This window comes from Xiphophorus hellerii, chromosome 19 (genome assembly GCF_003331165.1).
Source record: "Xiphophorus hellerii strain 12219 chromosome 19, Xiphophorus_hellerii-4.1, whole genome shotgun sequence".
NCBI lineage: Eukaryota > Metazoa > Chordata > Actinopteri > Cyprinodontiformes > Poeciliidae > Xiphophorus > Xiphophorus hellerii.
This window is the reverse complement of record NC_045690.1, coordinates 3,340,986-3,363,666: the sequence shown is the minus strand read 5'-3', so window position 1 is coordinate 3,363,666 and position 22,681 is coordinate 3,340,986. Positions and strand designations below refer to the sequence as shown.

The window sequence follows — 22,681 nt, the reverse complement described above, 5'->3', positions numbered from 1 at the left end:
CTGAGTTCCTTTAAATCAAGGCTAAAAACCTGCCTGTTTACAACCATAATAAATAGAAAATTAACCAACATATTCAATGTGTACTGATGACAAGAGACAACGTTCGCTATTAGTTTTCACAACTGCTGATGATACAACATGTTTGTTTGTTTTTAATGTTTTCTCGACATAAAGCCCTTTGAACTGCCGTGTTGCTGAAATGTGCTTCACAAATAAACCTGATTGATTTACAGATTCATTTTTCTACAAAAATTAAACCACTTTTCTTCATTAAAATATTAAAAACATGATGTGGATCTCGGGTTTTCTCAGCACGGCAGTTTTGGCTCTAATGGCAGAAAGTTTGGAGCCACTGAGCTACAGAAACATGCTCCTGTAAAATGACTGATGCTGCTTTGTGTGTCAGACATTTTGTAATAATTACAGTAATATTTAAACTCCACAGGTTTCTTTCACTAGTTTTATTCTCCCTGCTGTGCAGAAGAGGCCAATAAAAAGCTGAAAGCAGGGAATTAATAAAACTAATTAATCAGATTTTTTTAAAATTAATTTTGTCAGCATTGCATGGAAACCTTTAGTCAAAGTTGAAAAAGACAAAACATTTCAAACCTGAATAACTTTTTCCTCCTCCTTCCTCTTCTTCCTGTCTTCCTCTTCCTGCTTTCTTTTCACTTCCATCTCTGCTTTTCTAAAATGTTGAAACAAAAAGTTTTTCTCATTGAAAAGAATCAAATCCATCACTTACTTATTATTTATTTACAAACATGTCATCAGTTATATTTGGATCTTTTCCACTCACAGCCTTCTGTCCTCTTCCTCCTGTTTACGTCGCTGCTCTTCCTCCTCCCTCCTCTTCCTCTCCTTCTGCATCTCCTCCTCGATGTGTTTCAGTCTCTCCGTCTCTTCTTCCTCCCGTTTCTTCTTCTGCATGGAGGTGAGCAGCTGCTCGGAGCGTTTCACCAGCGCCTGGTACTCGGTGTCGATCTGCTTCCAGGTCATCACCGTGGCCTGGAGGTCAAACAGGCGCAAATTAAAGGTCACGGTTACAAAACAAGCAGCAGGAAATAAAAACAAAACCAAGCCAAAATCTGAAGAATTCAGTCTTGAAGGCTAAAAATCAAAATGTTTCAGAGCCAGAAAACCTGAAAACTAAAAATAAAGTATAATTACAGTAGCTCTTCCACTGATTGTAAAACTCCTGCAGAATACTTTCTTAAATGGAAAACACATTTTTGGAGGGTTTTGTGTCAGAAATTGAGATCTTAGGCATTTTCTAGAAAAAAACTTGAGTTTCAAAAGTAGAAAAATGTAAATTTTTGAAGCTTAGAAAATTTCCAAGTCAAAAAATTCCTAACTCAGAAAAAAGAAAGATAAATTAATAAATAAATACATTCTGAGATTAATCTCAACATTTCTGAGTTTTTTTCCAGCAAATCTTTGACTTTTCAATCTAAAAATTGACTTTTTCTGCTCAACCTCTAACGGCGAGCTAAGGAAGGTTGGTGGCACCAACTAACTGACTCGCTCTTTGGTTACCTAGCAACACACTCACTCTTTGGTTACCTAGCAACAACCTGTTGAATAACTGCAGCAGCAGTTTAAGTTTTCCTACTTAAAAATAAACAGTGAAGTGAAAACTGTGGTTAAAACATGAAGAATATTTAAAAGAAAAAAATAATCAATAATTGTCAATATCGACTGATATGAAAGGCTTATAATGTGATACATTTTTCAGTCATATCGACCATTTCTACAAGAATTTCATTTAGTTTTTATTTTTAAACTCAAATATTACATGGATATAACATTGTTATCTTGAATTTGTAGGACTAAACACCACGGAGATCAATCATAATAGCCGTATTGATTAGAAATGTTTCCCATGAGGCCATGTGTTACAGAGTGACAGTAAGTCTGTCAGTTGCACTTTGCAGGCGTGGTGTCCAGTTCCTCTAAATATCTGCAAGGCATTATGGGGATTCATTAGGATGAGTCTCTAACTGTGTCATGAAGAGGTGAGATGACAGATGTATAGAGGGCTGAACCACAGCCATTGGCATCTGATGCATTATTCACGCCACGCCAACAGCAATTGCTGAACCTTCAGAGTAACATGTGTGTTTGACAGCAGGGATGCTAATAAATCAACAGTTAGAATGGAAAAAGTGTTTGGAGCGGAGAGAGAGAGTAAGAAACCAGGTCAGTGGCTCCTTAGTGTCAATCAGGATACCAATGAACACCATAATTACATTTGGTAATTACATACAGGAAGCTGCAGCGCACAAAAATGGTATCATTGCTACTGGAGAATTTTGAGCACCAAATTCAAATAGCATGAAATCATGTTTCTGATTATTTGCTGCACCTTAAGGGTTCAATAATAAAAGGGGCATATTGCATGGGGAGAGCTGGGATTTACCTAACTAACTGTGATTGATCACTGAGCAAAACAAATTCAATAAGTTAAATTTTTGGAGTCTTTTTCACAAGCTTTTCTCCGCCTCAGGTGATTGAAAACATTGATTCTCAGAGAAAGAATGAGAAAAGGGCACAAAACACTTAAAAAAGGTTATGGTTTGTTATACAAGGATGAGGGCTTCGTCTACATCTGCATCTCCGAATGTACAGAAAATAAAATCAAATAAATATGAGTCAGAGAGGCTTAAAGAAAAAAATGACCTTTTTCTTCCATGAATAAATATGTTTTTAAAACTCAAACCGTTTAATGTAAACATTCAGGGTTTATGCAAGTTTCACCAAGCCAAATTTAAGACTTTTTAAGACCATTAAGGATGGAATTTAAGACCTATATTTCCACCTAAATGTATGAATTTTGTCCATCTGACTGGCAATAAATTTGCAGAAAAAACTTGCTAGCTAGCAATGGTATGTTAGCAGCTAGTTAGCATTAGCCTCAACTGCATCACAAATGCATGTAGATGTCTGACTTTTACTCCTTTACCTGACTGAAAAAAATACATGAAATATATGAGATGGAAAAGTCCTATAGACAAAATTTAAGACCTTTGGTTAACATATTAAAGGCCGATTTACTTAAAAACGTAAATAAATTTCAGACATTTTAAGGCCTTACTTTAGATACATCAATCAATAACCCGATTACCTGAAAAGAAAAAATTAAACACATTATGTCTGCAAATTTCTGACTGTTTAAAGTTCAGATAAATAACTTCAAATAAATTCAAATGGCTGCTCCACTTAAAATACACCATGAGAACAATTATTAAGGAAGTTCAAAGCTTCTATTTATAATGTAAAATCAGCTTTAAGTGACTTTAAAAAGTCAAAAATGTTAAAAGTTTTCAGTCAGATGCAGGATGTTAGAAACAGACAAGATATTGAGGACAAAACAACCAAAAACAGAGAATCAGGAAACTTGGAAAAAGAAGCACAAACCAGCAAAGATTTGAGAGGAATCAATAATGAAACTGAAATACAAATCTAAATTGTTATTGTGCACTTTTAAAATATTAGTTTCACATACAATAAATGTCATTGGATATTGACACAAAAAGCTGCTTCTAGTTCCAGTTTCTACCTTAATCTTCGCTGACAGAGCATCTATGGCTGTGGCCAGCTCTGTAACCTGCTTGGCCATCTCCTGCTTCCCTTCCTTCAGTCTGTTCACCACTTCGTTGAAACGCTCCATGTGCTTCTTCAGCTTTTGGACTTTCACCAGACCTTCAATCCTGAATCAACAGAGTAAAAGAATTACCTTTTTATGAAACTTACAGTTCATAAAAAGCCTTTATTTTAATATAGATGTTCTGTAATGAAAGAAGGACTACAGGCATTTTATGTTTGTTTCATTTCAATCGGTTTCTGTTTGGATATTAAAAGTTATTCTAAACTCCGTTTGCACTCAGATATAATTAACGTCTCTATGCAAATAAATGTTAGCAGTAAATCAGCCATGCATCAGTGGGCATGTTGCTAGATGGTTCAAATGCATCAATAACCTGTATTTATAGTGTTTTAACCAGATCACTGAGCAGAAAGCTGATTACTTTATTTTTTATATATCAAAAATGGTTCCATGATTTAAAGTCTGCTACAAAGCATTTACTAAAATCATATAGACGCAACTTAAATCGAAATAAACAAATCAAAGGAGAATTCAGGTCCTTTTTGGATTCTTTTATAAAATCTACAATTGTTAATATTTAATAGAACTGAATTAAATATACTCTACTCTAGAACTAGAGTACATTTTACAGTTACTTCATTATAACAATACTCAAGTTACAGTAAAAAGTACAGGGTATAAAAATGGTTCTAAAAGTTTTTATTTTCCAAGATGTTACTCAAGTAAATGTAACTGAGTAAATAAAATTACTGCGCAAAACAAAATAAACAATAACAAAGGAAAGACCTTTTTGTTTTGGGTTCAAACCAAACTGCTTTTTATTCCAGCTGCTGTGGTTCTTTCTCTCTGCTCTGAGTCAAACCAAACCCTTTGAGCAACCTGTTCTCCTCCTCGCCTGTGGGGGCGCTGCACCAAGAACCACTGACGAAAACGACACAAACACCTCCAAAAATTTCTTCATGAAATGTAAATAAAAATGGAGTGGCATCAGATTTGAGTAGTTGTAGGATTTCTCTTTAGTTTTTGGCTAAAGACCATAAGCCATTTCTCCTGCTAGCGCTAGGCTAACACGTTTGTTTTGGTTGTGTTTACCCAGAATGCCCTGCGCTGTAGTCCACTTTCTGAGATTGGAGCGGTCTCTGGTCTGCTTGGTGTTCACATATGCATTCGAATCGAACCAGAGTTCACTTCAACTGAACAGAGACCGAGGTTTATAGGTGGACCAGAGTTCACTTTTTTACGCATTCACACTTTCCCAAACGAACCGGACTTTCCAGGCAAACAGACTGGAGTTGGATTAAAGTGGACTGAATGTGGTTGGTGTGAATGGAGCCTTAGAAGCAAACAAAGCAGAAAGGAAAGAGGAAACTCACCGCGGCTTGTGTTTCTTCCTACACAGACACATGCGGACCGTCTTCTGAATCTTAATACAGGCCAACGCTCTGTAAGACATTTTATTCCTCACTGCAAAGAAACAAAAATACTCAGTGTCATCAGCTGCTTACTTTGATTTTAAGGAGAATGTAATCTGACTCCACTGAAACAGAAATGTGAGAAAACAGAACAATGCGCGGCTGTAGGTCTGCCTTGGCAGCAGAGTCTGGTCATTTGATGCTTAAAAACAAGCTGGACCCGGGCGGTTCTGTTTGAAACAGTGAAAACCAGCAGCTTGGTGCTGAGCATAAATAACCAGGTTGTGCTTTTCCGTGGTGTTGAGGCTGGAGGCTGCTCGCTTTAAAATTCAGACAGAAATGAAAAGTGGTAAATTTAAAATGGCGGACAGCCACAGGCCGCTTTGCATTTGATGCTACAGTAAAACACACAGAATACCAACTTTACAAACTAGCAGCTTTAGCTTCACCGCTAAAGACATAAACTAAGTTTTTTAAAATTATTTTTAAAAACTCACCACTTGTTCCCTCAATTACTGGCATTAAATCAGACTAAATGTTTTAGATTGGCTAAGAAAATTATTTCTGCTTACAGAATAATGAAAGATGTCATTTCTAATGTTGGTAGAATTTAAAAATGTCTATAATTTTGCTTAGTATTTGGTATTATTGTCTTTAAAGTAAAGGACTTACAGTAGGTCAAACATGTTGACTAACTTCCTAGTAGTTGTTGTAATTCTGACAGAACTGGTGCAACTGAGTAACACACTTTACTATAACTCAGGAGCTTAAAATTATTAAAATCATTGGGTTATCATCTTCCAAAGCAATTTAAAGGTACAGCAGTCCTACTGTGTTAACTTTAAAATTAAAGATTTTTTTTCTCTCGTCATTCAGGCATTAAGCAAACTGAAGTAAATCTGAGCATTCAAACCAAACTAAACAGGAAATATTTACTCTGATTTAAAATTTAAATCCAGGGGTGTCCAAACTTTTTGTCAATTTATATTGTGATGTTTTTACAACTTGATAATGTAAAAGTGTTTAATAAACTATAAGTAGTGGTCAGATTTGTTTTATTTGAAAGAAACTTAAAGGTTTTGCAGATTTCCTTGATTAAAATAAATATTTGTTGGGTGTTTATTGAAAAAATTGCAGAAATTTAATAAAATAAAAGCAGGATTGAGGTCCTGTCACTGTGACAGATTTTGTCCTCACAAAAAAAAAAAGTAAAAAGTGTTGTTATTTAAAAATATTTTGTATTTTGATAAGATTTCAATTTGTCTTAAATCTTTCTGTCCCAATTAAAAATAAAAAGCTATTGCACAAAATCAGTCCAGGGGACACAAATCAGCGATTAAGCTAACCTGCTAACTGAACTAATTGAGCTAATCATCTATAAATAATGTTTATGATTGTTAAAAATACCAGCTTGTGTTTTTCATTACAAAAAATTCATTTTAACTGCAGAGCTGTAACAAAAACACCTCTGTGCCTATACGTAACTAAAAATTATTCATAAATTAAAATCTGTTCAATTATTTATCTTTACATAAATACAGTTAAAGATGAAGGATCATGTGTTTTCCAGGTACATGGAAGCACAATCAAGAGGTTATTAAAAGATTATATGCATCAAATATGACTTAAAATAAATCAAACTTTGTAATTTAACGCCTTGAAATTGGGGCTTTGTCTTTTTAGAAAAGGGAATAACATTATAACATAATGTAAAACTGAAAAAAGTTGATTTTGTCCAACACTGCCTCTATAATTTTATGCAAAAAGCAGAAAAAAGTTTTTTTTCATTCATAGTCATTGCTCATATGACGTGTTAAGCAGTTTTAGTACAAACATGAATGACTAAACATTAATTCAATGTTTGGAGAATTTCACACCACAGCTGTTTTGTGGACCTACGTTTGATGACAGACAGGCAGCACCACTGGACCTTCTTCCAGCGACTGCACAACAACCACTTGTTGACTTTCTTCAGCAGCTCAGCGAGATGCTCTGGATCGGACTTCATGATCTGGTCAAACTCAGCAAACTGAGGCACAGAAACACGTCACACTTTGACTCTTAATGGAGACGAATTTCTGCTACACGTTAAGAGTAAAACATCACCTTTCCTGGGCGGAAGAACACTTTAGTTAATCCAAACTTGAAGTCTCTTTCATTTAGTCCCAAAGCTTTAAATAAAGCCTGTAAAGGATCAGATCGACAGTGATGTGTCATTTAAACATATTTTTTAATCACTTTTAAACAAACAAGTTAATCAACAACTAAACAGAGAAACAGATGAGCTGACCTTGCAGAAGAGTCGAGGATTCAGCCGTGTGAGTTTGTCTGGCATGTATGCCTTGTACATGTTGTAGAGTTCGTGGAACGGCGCCCTGGAGGGGAAGCCGCCCTGCATCAGGTCCAGAACCGAAACCATTCCTAACAGATCCAAACACAAAAACAAACCTTCATCTATCCAACATGCATACAGCAGAACAGCTGAACGTCTTTTACATGTTCGCATCAGGATGAATCGACTCGCCAAATTTATTAAGACAGAAGTTTTGGTGCAGGATTATTAATCCATATAAACATGATTTTAGCAGCAGCAACAGATTCAAGTGATGCTTGTTTATGAATTTATGTTTGATTAACTGATCTTTATTTTATTATTTATTTTTTTCAAAGTTGCAACAATGCAGTGACTTACCAATTCTAGGAGATTTAATCACAAAAGAATAAAATTACAAGCTTCTATTTACTATGACAGAGGGCCATTCTAATAAAAAAAATTAACTGTGAGGATAAAGTCATAAAATTATAAGAATAAACTCATATGAAAATAAAATCATAGCACTACAAGAAAAAATGTCAAAAATAATACGAGAATAAAGTCATAATAAAACCAGGATAAAATTATAAACTTAGAAGAATAAAGCTGTAATATTATAACTTATCCGTGTATTTTTTTTTGTTTCCTAGAGCGACTGTAATATTTCACTGTAATTTAGGACCAAAATGGGTCCAAATTAAAAACTTGGACAGAGTCACAGGTCAGATTTAAACATTTTACAAATAAAGTTTTTTCTTCTCTCTCTTCACATAAATAGAATGAAAGCCACATAACAAAAGCAGATATGAAATAAAATACAAAATAAAAGAAAATAAAAAGTGAAATAAAAGCATCTTTCTGTCTCTATAAATTGTTGATGTGAAACTTAAAAACCTTCGTTTAATAACATGCATTTCCCAAAGCATAAACTTATCAGAAGAGTTGAAGCTGTAACTGCGTTCCACAGCTTTTTAATTTAAATTCAACATATCAAATAAAAAAGTTATATGTGCATTTTATCGTTTATATAAGATGTAATTCCTGAGCTGTTTTTTGTCATAAACTAGTTTCCCTTCTCCTACCTGAGCACTGCAGCTGCGAGAGGATCAGCGCTCCTTCGAACTGATGGCTGACCATCTTCAGGTTTGGTTTCACGCAGCGGATGAAGCTGGAGCCCTGCACAAAAATTAATCATGAAGAAGATCCAGTTCAGGCTGCTGCGGTGACAACCAGCCTCATTTTTAACTCAACAGTAAGAAACATTGGACTCACCGTGCTGCGAAGCTTCTCAAGGAGCAGGTTTAGTTGTGTCTGTTTGTGCAAGACGAAAAACTTTAGGCAGAAGTTTTAAAATAAGAGTCATAAAGATTTTAAAATTAAATAAAATAGTTCAAGGAGAAAAAAGAGATATATTTCTCTAAAGTGCAGAGTTAATTTTGAAAGATGTCACAAAAGTGAGCAAGACTAAAGTTACTTTGAGGGATCCTGGGTCACTTTTGTAAAATAAAAGAAGGGGGTTTATTAAACTGCAAAAACTAAATCTTATCTAGTTTGGCCTAGTGCAAATAACTTAGTGCACTAGAAAAAATGATATCTAAAGGCTTCTTGTAAGTAAATAATTCCTTAATGTTGAAGAAAGAGTGCTTGTTCCACTGGTAGATTATTTCACTTATAACAGAAAAAACTTCTTATTTTCTGTAGTTTTTAATTTGCTTTGGAAAGGGTATTTTTGCAGTGTATTGAGGAGAAGTATGTAACTTTCCAAATTCTACCTAAATTAATAATAAATACTAAATTATATATTTGTTTATTCTGTTATTTAGTAAACAGAAATAATTTTCTTAACTAACCTAAAAGAGTTTAGTCTCATTTATTGGCTTTTTCCTGTGCTGTAAGTGAAATAATAATTAATTATTGACTAAAAACAAGCTTTATTTCTTGCTGAAAAGTTATTTTTAAGTTGATTTTGTATTATTTCAAGTGTAAGAAGGTAGTTAAACTAAAAACTAGACCAAAAATACTTTTGGTATTTGATTTGATGTCTTTGCAGGTGAACATCCTGAGTAACTTTTCTGAGATCCCACAACAGTTTAATAAAATCCCACATTACATTTTTTAGATCTTAAGTTGTTATAGGAAGATCTCATAAATGTTCCTAAGTTTTTTTTTCCTGAAGTCTCACATATTTAAAGGTTTTTTTTGTGAGATCTTGAGTTGCTTTTTTCAGATCTTCAAAAACTTCTTCCTTCGTTTTGCCAGATATAACAATATTTCTGCAAGATCCCAACTTACTTTCAGAGTTTCCATGAATGTTCTGCGAGTTCCTGGCCTACTTTTACAAAATCCCACAAAGACTTTGGGGGAAATAAGCAAGATACAATATTTTTTAACAGAATTTGAACAATTTGATTTCAATAATCAACTTATCATAATTAATCCGATTCATTGTTTTAGTCCTAAATATAATTACAAACATTTCCTGAAAGGAATAAAGAGATGAACATAAATGTTGATGACAAAATAAGTGTTGCTCAGCTTAGAGCTTATTTAAAATGCAACTGATCTGAATGAAAGCTGATTTCTTCTGCTTCTACAAAAAACAACAAAAAAACACTGTTTTATTTTACTTTCCATTGCTGTTGCTTTAAAACTCCCTGTTTTTATACCTCAAGCTGACTTTTTCCAGATCCTATCCACCAAGGAAGGTTTTCTCAGAGGAAAGAGGTGAGACTGGAGGAAATCTAAGAGGGGCGTCCGAACTAAGGACAAGAAACTGAGAAACAGGAAGTGGAGAGGAGAGAAGGATTAGAGATAGCTCACTTTCTACTAGTCTGAAAAGAAGCTGAGAGAGATTAGAGGCAGCAAAAAACAGAGAGAAAGTGAAAATGGGTGGATTTCACATTCTGATTTAACAAACATCAGATATCTGTAAATGAAATGTTTCATGTTTAAATCAGATAAAAAAAATTATTAAAGGCAAAAAGTAAAAACTGGACCCAAAAACAGATAAAACTAAACAATAAAAGTTCATTATTCTATCATTTGAGATAGATGTTCAGTCCCTCCAGTTTTTTGCAATTGCAGAAATTTACACAAAATCAACAGCTCACGCTTCTTTTTCTCTAATGGATAGCTGCACGTTTTTTGCTCATTTCTTTGTAAAAATTGTTAAAACATTTGGTTTATGTGATGCTACCTCCCACCTGCAGGTGGCAGTATGTTTTACTTCTACTCCACTGCTGCCTCAGTCTTACTTAATGTCAAGGATCGATGTGGCGAGTAAAAATAATTTAGCTTACTTAAGTCGTTTAAATAATACAAATTTCTCATCTTTTTTTTCTATATGTGAATTTTGGATGAGCTTTAACGGAAAAAAATATCACAAAATAATTCCTTGCACATATTTAAACAGTAGCGCCACAATTTCAGTGATTTTCATTGCAAAAAATGACAAAACTCAGAGGGACTTTTTAGCAGGTGTTGATTAAAATACTGTCTAACGCAGGAGCCACCGAGGAGCCATTTGTGGCCCTTTAGAAAATAAAATGATCATTGATGAGCTTATAGCTTCTTAGTTAGAAGATGTTTGTCATTTAAACAGTTTCTTTTTATTATACAGTCATTTTGTTTGTTTGTTTTTCTTGCTCTCATTTTTGTATCTTAGTAAGTCGAACCACAAACTTTTTAGTCAAAATCAAGACTAAACCTGGATAAAATTCTCCTCTTTGTAACTGAAAACATCTTTTGGCACCAAAATAGGAAACATTTAGTACAAAAAGTTAAAAAATTAAACACCTGAGGCTTTTTCAGACCTACAATAATCTTTTCTACTTCTTTCACAAAAATATGACAGCTTTAATTTGTTTTTGTGCCGGCGAAAATGAAAGAAGTCAGGATACAGTGATGTTTCACTTTTTAATTTGAAAAAAAAGAAGAGAAAATTATGACCTCAGAGTTTTTCCAAGTTGCTGATTGGTGCAGAAAGGTGCGACCTGCGCCACTGACCTTGAATTTGTTGCCGACGCTGATGAAGCTGAGTTTGCCCGCCTTCTGTTTGGAGTCCTTGGAGGTGCTGGAGTTCTCAAACAGCTCTCGAACAAATTTGTCTTTTGATTCACACACTAAACTCTCCAAGGACATGTGGAGGGCGTCATTATTCTTCTCCACGAACCGCGTCTGTCAACACAAGCGTATTCGCATTCATTTATGTAGTGGAAGGCTTCGTTTGCCACATACTGATGGAGCGTTAAACCCAGTGAAGAATGGGATACGTTCTGCACGTACCAACAAGTTTCTATATGTGACGGAAATATTCAATAACTCAAAATATTCACTACCCCAAACGTCAGGATTTGACACACCAACTCAAAATGATGCGTTTTGGATCTATAGTGATTTATACATTCATTTTTCTATAAAAATCGGACTTATTTTTTGTTTAATTAAAATGAAATTAATTAAATCAAAGCAAATACATGTGTCAGAATGGCCTAGTCAAAGTCCAATTTTGAATCTGTTGCTAAACGTATTTGAACACAGTAGTTGTCAGAAGTATTTTGAGCAAACATTTCCGTCTGTCTAAGGTTGGAGAATCAACAGATTAAATGGGTTGGTGGACGATACGGAGATGAATTTCATTTCATAGCTACTAATTCATCCTGGAGGGAAAATAAATTACATTTTAACACGATATCGTGTGATAGTATTGTGATAACAACAAAAGTGACCATAAGAAATATTTATAATTCTTTCTAGACCCACAAACTCAGATGCATCTCTTGAAAAACATACCAACGTGTAAATAAGCCCACAAAGTGTGATTTATGTCACCAAATAGAAAACTGTATCTGCATTTAATCATATTTTAAATGTATTGATTTTTATTGATTCTCTAGTTGAACAAATAGTGGAACAAAATTGTGAAATTACCAACCTTGACGTTTTTGGGGTTTTTTAAACATAATTAATTATAAATTATTGTGACGATAAATCAGAATTTCTATCATAAGAAATTTATTCTAATGATAAACAATTAAATGTTTCTAAATCAGATGAAAAATTTACAGCAAGTCTTTAAAATTGCTTAAATTTCTGTCCAAACATTTCGAGTCCAAACTAATTTGCAAAACGTAACGGCAAAAAATGTAAATCTCAAAATGAGCAAAGCTAGTAAAGATCCTCAGACCTGCAGCTGCTCAACACTTTTCAGCTTATTTTCCTTCACCTTTACGCCATTTTGTGTTGCTTTGTCACACCAAACTTCAATAAAATACATTAAAATGAAAAAACAAAGTGTGTTAAAACTTGTACACAAATAGCAACTCTTGGTAAAAAGTATTTACGTCATAAATACCGTTTCATAGCAGACGGCTCCTGCAAAGTGGCGGATCATAAAACCTTCGTCGTCTCGAAGGTTTCTGTGGACCGCCAGCTTTGACTTCCTGGGCACCTGAGCGGGAAAGAAACACACATTTTGGCTAACATCATCTGGATTGGAGGAATTTTTGCCAGAGCTGTTATTATGTCCTTGGTGTTGAGCAGAGAGCTACACTTTAAGAATACGCGCATTCTTTCAAACTTTGTTCAAGGACTCGTTGTACTTATTCAATGAGTGTGCTTGAATATACAGCTCTGAATGCCACTTTCATCTTGTCGAGTTTAAGTGCTGTGAAAGGGTCCAAACATTGATCATTCTTCAGAACCAACAATGGAAAAAAAAAAAAATCGGAGGCAGAAATTGCTGGAAGATTGAGGAAAAACGAGCCTCTGAAAAGCTGCAGAAGATGTGGAGTACAAATGTTAGCTCACAGCACATTTTCATTTCTCACCCTATTAGATGCGCAGAATAGTCTTCATTTAAAAGACAACAATGGCACGGCTGCAGCCAGCCACCTCTAATGCTGGGCTTGAATAAGTGTCAAGGCTACATTCTTTAAAGAATTTTATGTTGGCAGATAATCAGGCAGACTGGCAAACAATAAGGACAAAGACGGCGACCGGGGGAGGGACTGGGCCCGTGCGTCACTCACAGAACTGCAGAACTGACTGATCACAACGACACCAAGAACAGAAAATAGGCTCTCTGTACTTAAACCTATGCAAACCAGTTGACTCAAAAGAATCAATCCTTGCAACACGCAACTAAACAGTGAAGTTACGATGTGCGATTTCAGTATTGCAAACCTAAAATAGATTGATACGTTTAGTTTACTTGTGCAGAAGCTCAGACTGACCTGTCATGATCAGGAATTTTTCTGGATGAAAAAGTTTTCAAGTAATATAATAGTAATCCAAGATCAATGTACAGGAAGACATTTTAAACATGCAAAATAAATAAACAGAACAGCAGAAACAACAAATAAAATGAATTATAAAGTCTCTGTAAGCAAAAATATCCTTCAAAAAAAGGACAAGTTGAGACCAAAGCAGCAGACTAAAGACTTCTGTCATCCAGTTCTTGGTAGAAAGAAAGAAAAGAGAAAAACTATAAATCCTGCAAATGTAAATTATTGATCTCTTTTTAATTTATCATGTGATTAATTGATTATTACCAACAACAACATTGTATTTAACCTATATACATTAAATGAACATGGTGTCATCAGAGCATATTCTATCTTTCAATGCTGAAATTATTTCTCTTTGATTTGCAGGTTTGCTTTTTCAGAAATGGAGTAACATCTGTAACATAAAGCATTAACCATTTCCAAAATAATCCCAATTTGCCAAATACTTTACTTTTTTTAATTGACTCAACTTAAATAGATTAACTCATTAAGCATTTTTTTCATCCAAAAGTTCACGCCACTTGTTTAAGTCGAGTTCAAACAACAAGTGGATGAGAATAAAGTTACGTTCACTTGAAATCTTCCATCAAACTGAATGTTTTATTATACAGTGAGGTCACATCTTGCCAAAACACCAATAAGACCAGAAATGAGGCCAAAAGAAAGAAGCCCAAAAGTCTGACCGTCAGTCTGAAGTGATCCTTGTGTTTGGTCTGAACGGCCGAGGTGAAGTGCTGATCGCTGGGCTGAGGAAGCCGGTTCTCCTCATCCAGAATGTCCAGGATTCCCACCAGCTTCGCCTCCACAAGATCTGGACCGAAATGTAAAGATCCACCACAGAATTCAGCTTATGTTTACACTTAACGTCCAGTAACTTATGCTAATTAGGGATTATGCTTTGCTTTGCTGATATTGTGAGACATCAAAGTTTTACATCTGAAATAAACTTTCAGACCAGTTTCAATAAATTGGGTTTATGATTGTGTCAAATAAATGACATTAATCAAAATAAAACTAAATACATCAGAATAAAACTACCTGGATACTGTCCAAAGTAATTTAACAGACTTCCATCCAAAATACCGATAACATCAATACCAATATTGGATCAATAGTAGCGTGCAAAACCAATACTTTAGTTTTAGATTCCATCTTGAAATTGTTTTATTTTTATATTGTTTCTCAACTCCATTTAAAAAAAGAAAATTGTTTAGATTTTTATAGTATAGTTTGTACTTTGCTTATTTAGGAAAAATGCACCAGAATCAAGTTAAAATGTTATTAAAGTATTTTATATATACTTATAAACTTTGTCCAAATCTGACCTAAGTTTGATTTATCACTGCAGTCTCAACAATTTCATCATCAGATAAGACAGATAGCGGCGCTCCGTCTTCAATCAAGTTTCTGGAAACTTGGAACTGAAAGTGAAACTGCCAACATGACCTATTTTTTAATATTTCAACGAATAATTATCTGAACACTTAGAGCTCATGGAGCATTAAAATTTAATCTATGATGGTTTGTTAATCCTTCAATATGATCAAAAACTATAAATAGTATAAGATGGTGATGCAGCAACAAAAATGTACCAGAAATTATAAACAATAATATTGTTTTTTGAGACCATTTTCGATTGATAATGGCATAGTAATGCAAGTTTGCCCTAACAAAGACTAGTAAACTTTAATTTTGTACAGAAAACTCCACACTGGAACTGAAAGACATTTAAAATATCCAAAATAAAACAACAACCAAAAACTAAAAAGGAAATAAAAACACACAGACAGAACCGTAAATAATATTAATTAGAAAGTCTGCAATCAAAATTGTCCTTCGAAAGAATAATATTAATCAGAATGGAAATTATTGAGCACATTTTCATTATGCAATTAATTGATTATTGTGACAGGCTTAGATGTACTTTGTTCTGCTATTTTTGCAGCAGGACATTAACTCCACTCCCTTGATCCCAAAGAACATGCACTATTCAAATTTGAAGAACACAAAAAGAAAGAAAGACAAACTTGATGGTGCAAAAAAATCCAGTTTGTTTCCTAGATAGTAAATGATGCAACAGTGGCTTCATTTTCAGTTTTCAATCATTTATAAACAAAGAAATTACAAAATCACAAAATGTTTTTCTGACTTTGGGATTCATTGAGACTTCCACTGCTCATCATTTCTGAATTTGATTATTTAAAAAGTATAAAATATGTTCCTGGATGCTCATTTAGACACATGTTTGAATTATTCATCCAACACGCTGTTCAGAGAATAATGTTACAGCCAAGGACCTTAGAAAAATTAGCATGAGCAAGCACCTGTGCATAAATGGAGAAGATTGATGAGTGAATTAATGGCCATCCCAAACGGTCATTTGCAAGTCATAAATGTTATTCACTGCTGTCAGTTAGCCTCACACCTGAATAATCACAACCTTTGAAATACAAATCAAACTCATTCACCTTGGTGCGTGGACGACTTCAACTCATTAATTCCAGGATTGATTCGAGGACAAACGGAACCAAAACAAGAAGCGTAATCTGAGCTCCTCACGGCGCCGAGGGCCGTAAAACCCTCTGAAACTTATCGCACCTTCTCCCTTCAGTCCAACAGACACGCACGCTTTGAGAGTAACAGGACGTCTGCGTTTCTGTCACGTATTTATTTATCGGCTGTGACGCGGATCCCAGAGGAAGGATTCAGGTGAACGCTGGTGGCTGGGCGGATATGAGGGATGAAGTCATTTCAACACTTTATAGAAACACTATTTCTTAAGCTTCGTTACTGGCATCTTCTAATAATATTAGCATGCATGTAAAGCAGAAGTCAAATTCTCAGTGATAGTTATTGTCAATGGACACTAAGATAACATTTCTGACAGTTAGCTTTAATATTTTATGTATTTGTTACTTTAATTTCCATTACATGATTTCCACTGTACATGATTAAAGCAGCATTAATACTGTAAATGTTATATTTACAGTATAAATATAAATTATATTTGAAACACGAGATCTCAGAAACAAATAGAAAGAGGAGAAAATAAATCAAAAAGCACCAAGTGATGGTCGATCAGGAAGATGAACTGTTAGCTGATTTCAGGTTAGCTGCTCAACATGTTTATGTTGCAATAAATGCTTTTATGTGAAGCATCAACATTGTTATTCCATAAAGTTTTGTTTTAAGTTACTCCAAAAATGTATATTTTTATCTTCCCATTGAACCAGCATCATTCTGTTTCATTTTTTTTACTACTGGGCAGCGGTGTATTTGGGGGACTTTTCTGAATAATTAGGTTTCTTCTTCTTAAAATCAGTTTGTTTGTATACTTGAAGTTCTGATTTATCCATTTGTGTCAATGGATAAAAGTTTTCTTTAAATCTCTCACTGTACATTCAAAACAATTCTTTGTCTGTTTGCATAGAAATTACATTTCACTTGAAATCATTTATTGCTTAAATCGATTATTGAAATAATTTAGTAATTGATTAATCATTAACTGGAGCTAAAAAAGTGAACAACATATTCAGAGAAGTAATTACCCAAAACTGCAAAAAAACATTTTGCATTTAGGATGAAATAAAAAAAACTTTGTAAATATGTTAGCTTCACCTGGTTAAAATTCTGTTATAAATCTTCTAATAATTATCTTTTGCTGTCCAGCTTTTAATCTCTTAATCTGGAATATCATCAACAATTAGCTTTTCTCCATATTGATATGAGGAACATTTTTTAGCTGCAGATGCATCATTTGCTACGTTAATTTCTTTTATTTTCTTATTTAAAAAAGGAATTTAATATTTTTTTGTTTATGTGCATATTTTAATGTATTTCCAATGTTGTGTAAAACAGATTTAAACAGAAAATCATCAAAAATAATCAATGGATTAAAGAATAGCTAAAATAATTGTTATTTGCAGCCCTAGAGTATATGTAAATAATTTTATCAATAACACAAAAACAGATGATAATGGTTTTTTTTCATATTTGTAGTAGAGATCGCTTGCTGTGAAGCACATAATTAATAACAACAGAACAATGTAACTGAATCTACTACAAAATTAATATGCGAGAAAACAAATTAACCGTCAGAGTGTAACGATGCGCATTTTACAAAGAGCAAAACAGAACTGATGATGAATTTATAACTGTAATAATGATGCCAAATAAATGTAAATATCCTAAAAGTTTGAGGATTTAAAACCAGTCAGAAACTCACCAATGCAGTCCTGGTTGTCCACATAATGCACCTCGTTCACCCCCAGGCCTTCCTTCTGGTAGAGCTCCTGCTCCTGTAATGACCGAAAACACAGAAATCAAACACTGAAAGAAACTCTTCCAGGTTTTCAAACAATCCAACAAGCTTCAAACTAACAACTTTTATATAATAAGTACTGAGCAGAACCAGAATTGACAGCCACTAATTAAATGACATTACAGGAGAGGAAAAAAGCTGAAATTAGCACTTTAATGGGAAAGCTCAAAGGAAATGTGGGCGTAGAAAGCGAAAAAGAAAGCAAAGTGAGAGAAAAATCGTCTGCATGCAAACAATGTTTCCTTTTTTTGCGTTTGGCTCATCACCCACCTCTTTGAGAATACGTTCGTTGAAGAACTGCTGCAGTTTCTCATTGCAGTAATTGATGCAGAACTGTTCAAAGCTGTTGTGCTCAAAGTATTCTGAGAGGATCAAAAAACAGAAGATACATTTCAATTAAAACCCTGACAAATAAATGCAAAGCTGATATTAATTATAGGAACGGGGAAATGAGTTTCTCCAACAAGATGCCTGGTGAGGCATGAGTTTACGCATCACATTAGCTAAATTAACAATCAGGCCACACACTCAGGCAACATCCTTCTCAACAAGAGACAAGAGAAAAGAAATGCTAATTTTGGCAAATTGCAGGTAAAAAGTACAACAACGTATTAAGGATGCTGAAGATAAAGAAAAGGGATTACATTTCTGCCAGACTACACAGACGTTTTGAGATTAATCTCAGAAAATTCTAGAAAAAACAAGAAAATTTCTGAGCTAAAATTTTTTACTTCTGGAACTCAGAAATTTCCACATTTTTCTCAGATTTATCAAAAAATTCCTGGACATTTATTTCTGAATTTTTTTTTTTTTAGAATTTTTTTTAATTTTGGAGCTCAGCAATGCAATTTTTTTTATTTAGGAAACTTTTTCAGATTCATCTCGTTATTTTTTCCCTGAAATTTCGTCTTTAAGCTCTTTGGTTTTTCTAGAAAATTTCTGAAATCATTTTTTTTTTCAGAACTCAGATATTTTAAAAAATTTTCTAGTAAATTTGTGAGATTAATCTAAAATCTTTCAACTTTTTTTTCTTGCAAATATTTGACTTTTGGAGCTCAGAAATCTTCAAGTTTTTCTAGAAAACTTTTGAAATGAATTACAATTTTTTTTTTCTTTCTCGCAAATTTTCCACTTTTCAAACCCAGACATTTTAATGTTTTTTCTAGAAAACTTTTTTGGCAGAACTTTACTCCTTTTATTCCATCTTTAACGGCCGTAGTGAGCCTGCGTCCTCAGAGCGGATCTGTCATTACCAAACCCAGCGATGTCCAACACGCCGATGAAGTTGGAGGACGCCTGGAAGGGGAAGCACTGGTTGACACGTTTGACCACATGATCGAAGAGGCGGCTGTACACGGCCTTGGCCAGCGCGTCCCGAGCATTGTTCGCCTGCTCCACCTTTAGAGGAACCCTGGAGGGACACAAAAAAAATGGGGCAGTGAGAGAAAGTCTAACTGGGACAGCGCCGCTCTGTCTTCACTTTTTCCAAATCAGCCCCATTTCTAAAGTGGCATCTTTCAAGTTGCTTGGAGCTTAATATTCCAGCTAGGAGTTTAGTTTTAAAAGAAACCTGAACTTTGAACCCTACCTGAATCTCTAATGGCGCTTTTCTCACCATTCATGTTCGAATTATTCACAGAGGTTGCCTGATCTCACAAAGCGCAGGTCAAAGAGTTCGACTGAGCTGTCCCAGCTGGGAAGAAGCTGAATTTTAATTTAAAATAGCCGTTTTATCTCTTTTCCTTCTACTTCCTTTTGTTATTCGGCTCCGAAAGCCTTTAAGATACAAAAGCCCATTTAAAACAATCAGCCTGTTAGCAGATTTTCTTGTTTTAAACTTACAAACAAACAATTACTCTCAATGACAGGTAATTTTATCAGCTGCCAATGTTTCATCTGATGAGTTAAAAGACTTTTCCCTCCCAGGGGACGCCTGGATGTATCTGCAGCTTGGTAACAAAGCTCCACCTGCTCCCCAGACACCGGGGCTTCAGCGCACCGCAGCCATGCTCCCCTGCCTCCTCAGACAAAAGCTGCATTATTGATGTGGAGGAAACACTTCCAGGCCAGGCCAGCAGCTGGCCCCTTCTGAAATATTCATCTACCAAACATGGCATCACCACCAAAGTACAGAGGAGCAGTGTTAATATCATATCCTCATTTGCATATGCTCGTTTAACTCACAGGGCATTTAGAAAGACAGATTAGGAAAAAGAGAAACATCTCCTTTAGCTTAACTCTTATTATTTCACTGAAATCACCTTAAAGTTTATCCTTTTGCCTGAAGCAGGATTGGTTTTCTTACTTGATAACCGTGCCTTTGGCGCCCCCTGCTGTCGTGAGCATAATTCTAGTTGTGAGGCTGACCCGCAGGTCGTCCTGGTCCAGACCCAACAGCTCTGCGCAGAACTTCAACGTTTGGTCCGACTGTTTCTTAATGGTGCAACCGCCTGGAAGCAAAAGCAATAAAGTAAATAAATGAACAACAAAACCTCGTAATCCGAGACGTCCTTACAGTGTTTTGCTTTTACTGGAGTCTCAAAACAGAGACACGGCCTTCACAACGGACAACAAAATGAAACTGGCCAGTAAAAGTAAAGAGATCAACAGCAGCATCTCCATTTTTATTACCTTCTCTGACTAAGTTGCAGTGGCATTGAAGGTCTACAATTACTTTTCGGTTACAAAAATGTATGAAAATGCCACTTAGATTTTTAAAAAGACAACTTTTATCCTACTTAGTTGAAATAAAACCATGACAAAATGCAACATATACACAACGTTTTGAAAGATTAGGCTAGTCACAATATCAAATTTTACTGGACAATAAATTATTGTGATAGACAATATATTACTTTTAATATAATATATCGATAATAGAATAATAATGCAAGTTCACCATAAAGTTTAATTTTTTAAAGATCACGTAACTCCAGAACAGAAAGATATTTTAAAAATCCAAAATAAAACACGACAACCAAAAGCAATAAATAAAACTGAAACAAAAACCAAACACAACCGAAACCCAGATATAAAGTAGAGTATTGTTCAAAAGACATTAAACATCAAAATGGAAGTTGAGCTGATTTGAATTTATTCATGAAAATAATTGCAGAAAAGAAATTTTGTTGTATTAAAACCCAAACTCAAAGTATTTTATTGGGATTTTAGGAGCTAGAACAGAAAATAGTGTATAATCGTGGGGAAAAAACATAAATTTCAAATGTTTTTTTTTTTGTTTTACAAATAAAGACCTACATTTTTTTTCCAAACATTTGGATTTAGATTATTTTCTGGATACCAACTCTGGAGGAGCTGCAGAGATTCGACTCTGAGATGTGGGAATCTAAGTCATGCACTGCACAAATCTGCACTTTATGGGAGGATGAGAAGAAGAAAGCTAATGTAGACCACAGCAAACATCGCTATGATGAAACATGTTGGTGGCAGCATTATGGCGTGAAGATGCTTTTCTTCAGCAGTGGAGGAGAATTTGGTCAGAGTTGATGGAAAGATAAACAAATGTAAATCCAGGACAATCCTGGACGATCCTGTTACAGGCTGCCGAAGACGTGAGACTGGGGTGAAGGTTAATCTTCCAGCAGAAAAAGTAGAGCCAGAGCAACAATGCAGTGGTTTAGATGAAACCAGAACCCAATCTAACTGAAAAAGCTATGGCAGGACTTTAAAATGGATGTTTACAGAAGTTTTGTGTCCAAATATGACAGAAGAAATGTTGAAAAACGCTGGTATAAATCAAAATAAACTACTTCATGTTCATCAGTCATAAAAACCAGAAGAAAAATCAAATGTGGAAATGAATGATGCCTTATAAAGCCGTGGAATGAACTGATTATCCAATCCAGGGTTTTTGTTTTTTAGAGACTAAATAATAAAATATTCCTGATTGTTGCTCATTTCTCACCTGAGGAGCTCCCAGTTTCTTCAAAGTCGATGTTTCCCAGATGCAGAACGCCAGCGACGACCCTGAAGAGGTCCAGCTTCTCCGTGTCGTTCAGGCCGATCTTCTTCATGGCCACGCACATCCTGTTGAAGTCGCCCTGGTCGTCCAGCAGGGGGTCGCGGAGAGCACCCAGCTTCACATGCTGCAAGAAACATGGAGGAGTCAGAAAGTAAACAAAAGGTCAAGTTAAAAAATTCAGTCAAACACTCAAACACAGGGATGCACAAATATAAAATCTGGACCGATATTGATATAAATACTGCTGTTATGTACAATAGGGCTGCACAGTAGCACTGTTGCCTAGCAGCAAGAAGACGAAGTAGAAAACAACAGGATGTAGTTGAAGGATGATGTTTATTGTTCATTTATGATTTGAACAAACGTATTCACTTGTGATTTTAACTGAGTTTGGTATTTAATGGAAACACTGCAAATGTGAAATTGTATTTTTTTAACATTAATGTGCCATCAACTGAAGTTTTGTGCACATTTGTAATGGAAATGCAGCTACTGTTACCGTCACTTGACAAACCTCCAGAAATAAATGGCAACAAGATGGAAAGATTGTTAATTTTGGCCCAGTTTATTTATGTTTAATTGAACCAATACCGATATGTTAAAACTAATATCAGCCGATACCGATGTTAGTGACCATATATTGTGCATCCCTACTTCAAACTTCACACTGATACTACAAAACAGGTTTGAAATATGAAAATCAAAGAAATGCCTCCACCAGCAGAACTCAGCAAACTTTATGGAACAACAGGTTTATC

The 22,681-nt window shown here is 34.8% G+C and overlaps 1 protein-coding gene across 1 annotated transcript in view; it reads right to left on the bottom strand.

Annotated features, from left to right (window-relative positions):
• The window catches only part of myo6b (myosin VIb), a 42,458-nt gene that overhangs the window by 8,171 nt on the left and 11,606 nt on the right, over window positions 1–22,681 (bottom strand). The window contains 17 exon segments of the mRNA XM_032548121.1: window positions 610–688; window positions 800–1,008; window positions 3,560–3,710; window positions 4,981–5,071; window positions 6,919–7,048; window positions 7,126–7,203; window positions 7,310–7,440; window positions 8,416–8,509; window positions 8,606–8,644; window positions 11,339–11,509; window positions 12,687–12,782; window positions 14,304–14,431; window positions 17,846–17,918; window positions 18,212–18,303; window positions 19,195–19,352; window positions 20,247–20,391; window positions 21,867–22,047. Of these exon segments, the coding sequence (XP_032404012.1) occupies window positions 610–688; window positions 800–1,008; window positions 3,560–3,710; window positions 4,981–5,071; window positions 6,919–7,048; window positions 7,126–7,203; window positions 7,310–7,440; window positions 8,416–8,509; window positions 8,606–8,644; window positions 11,339–11,509; window positions 12,687–12,782; window positions 14,304–14,431; window positions 17,846–17,918; window positions 18,212–18,303; window positions 19,195–19,352; window positions 20,247–20,391; window positions 21,867–22,047 (2,046 nt within the window).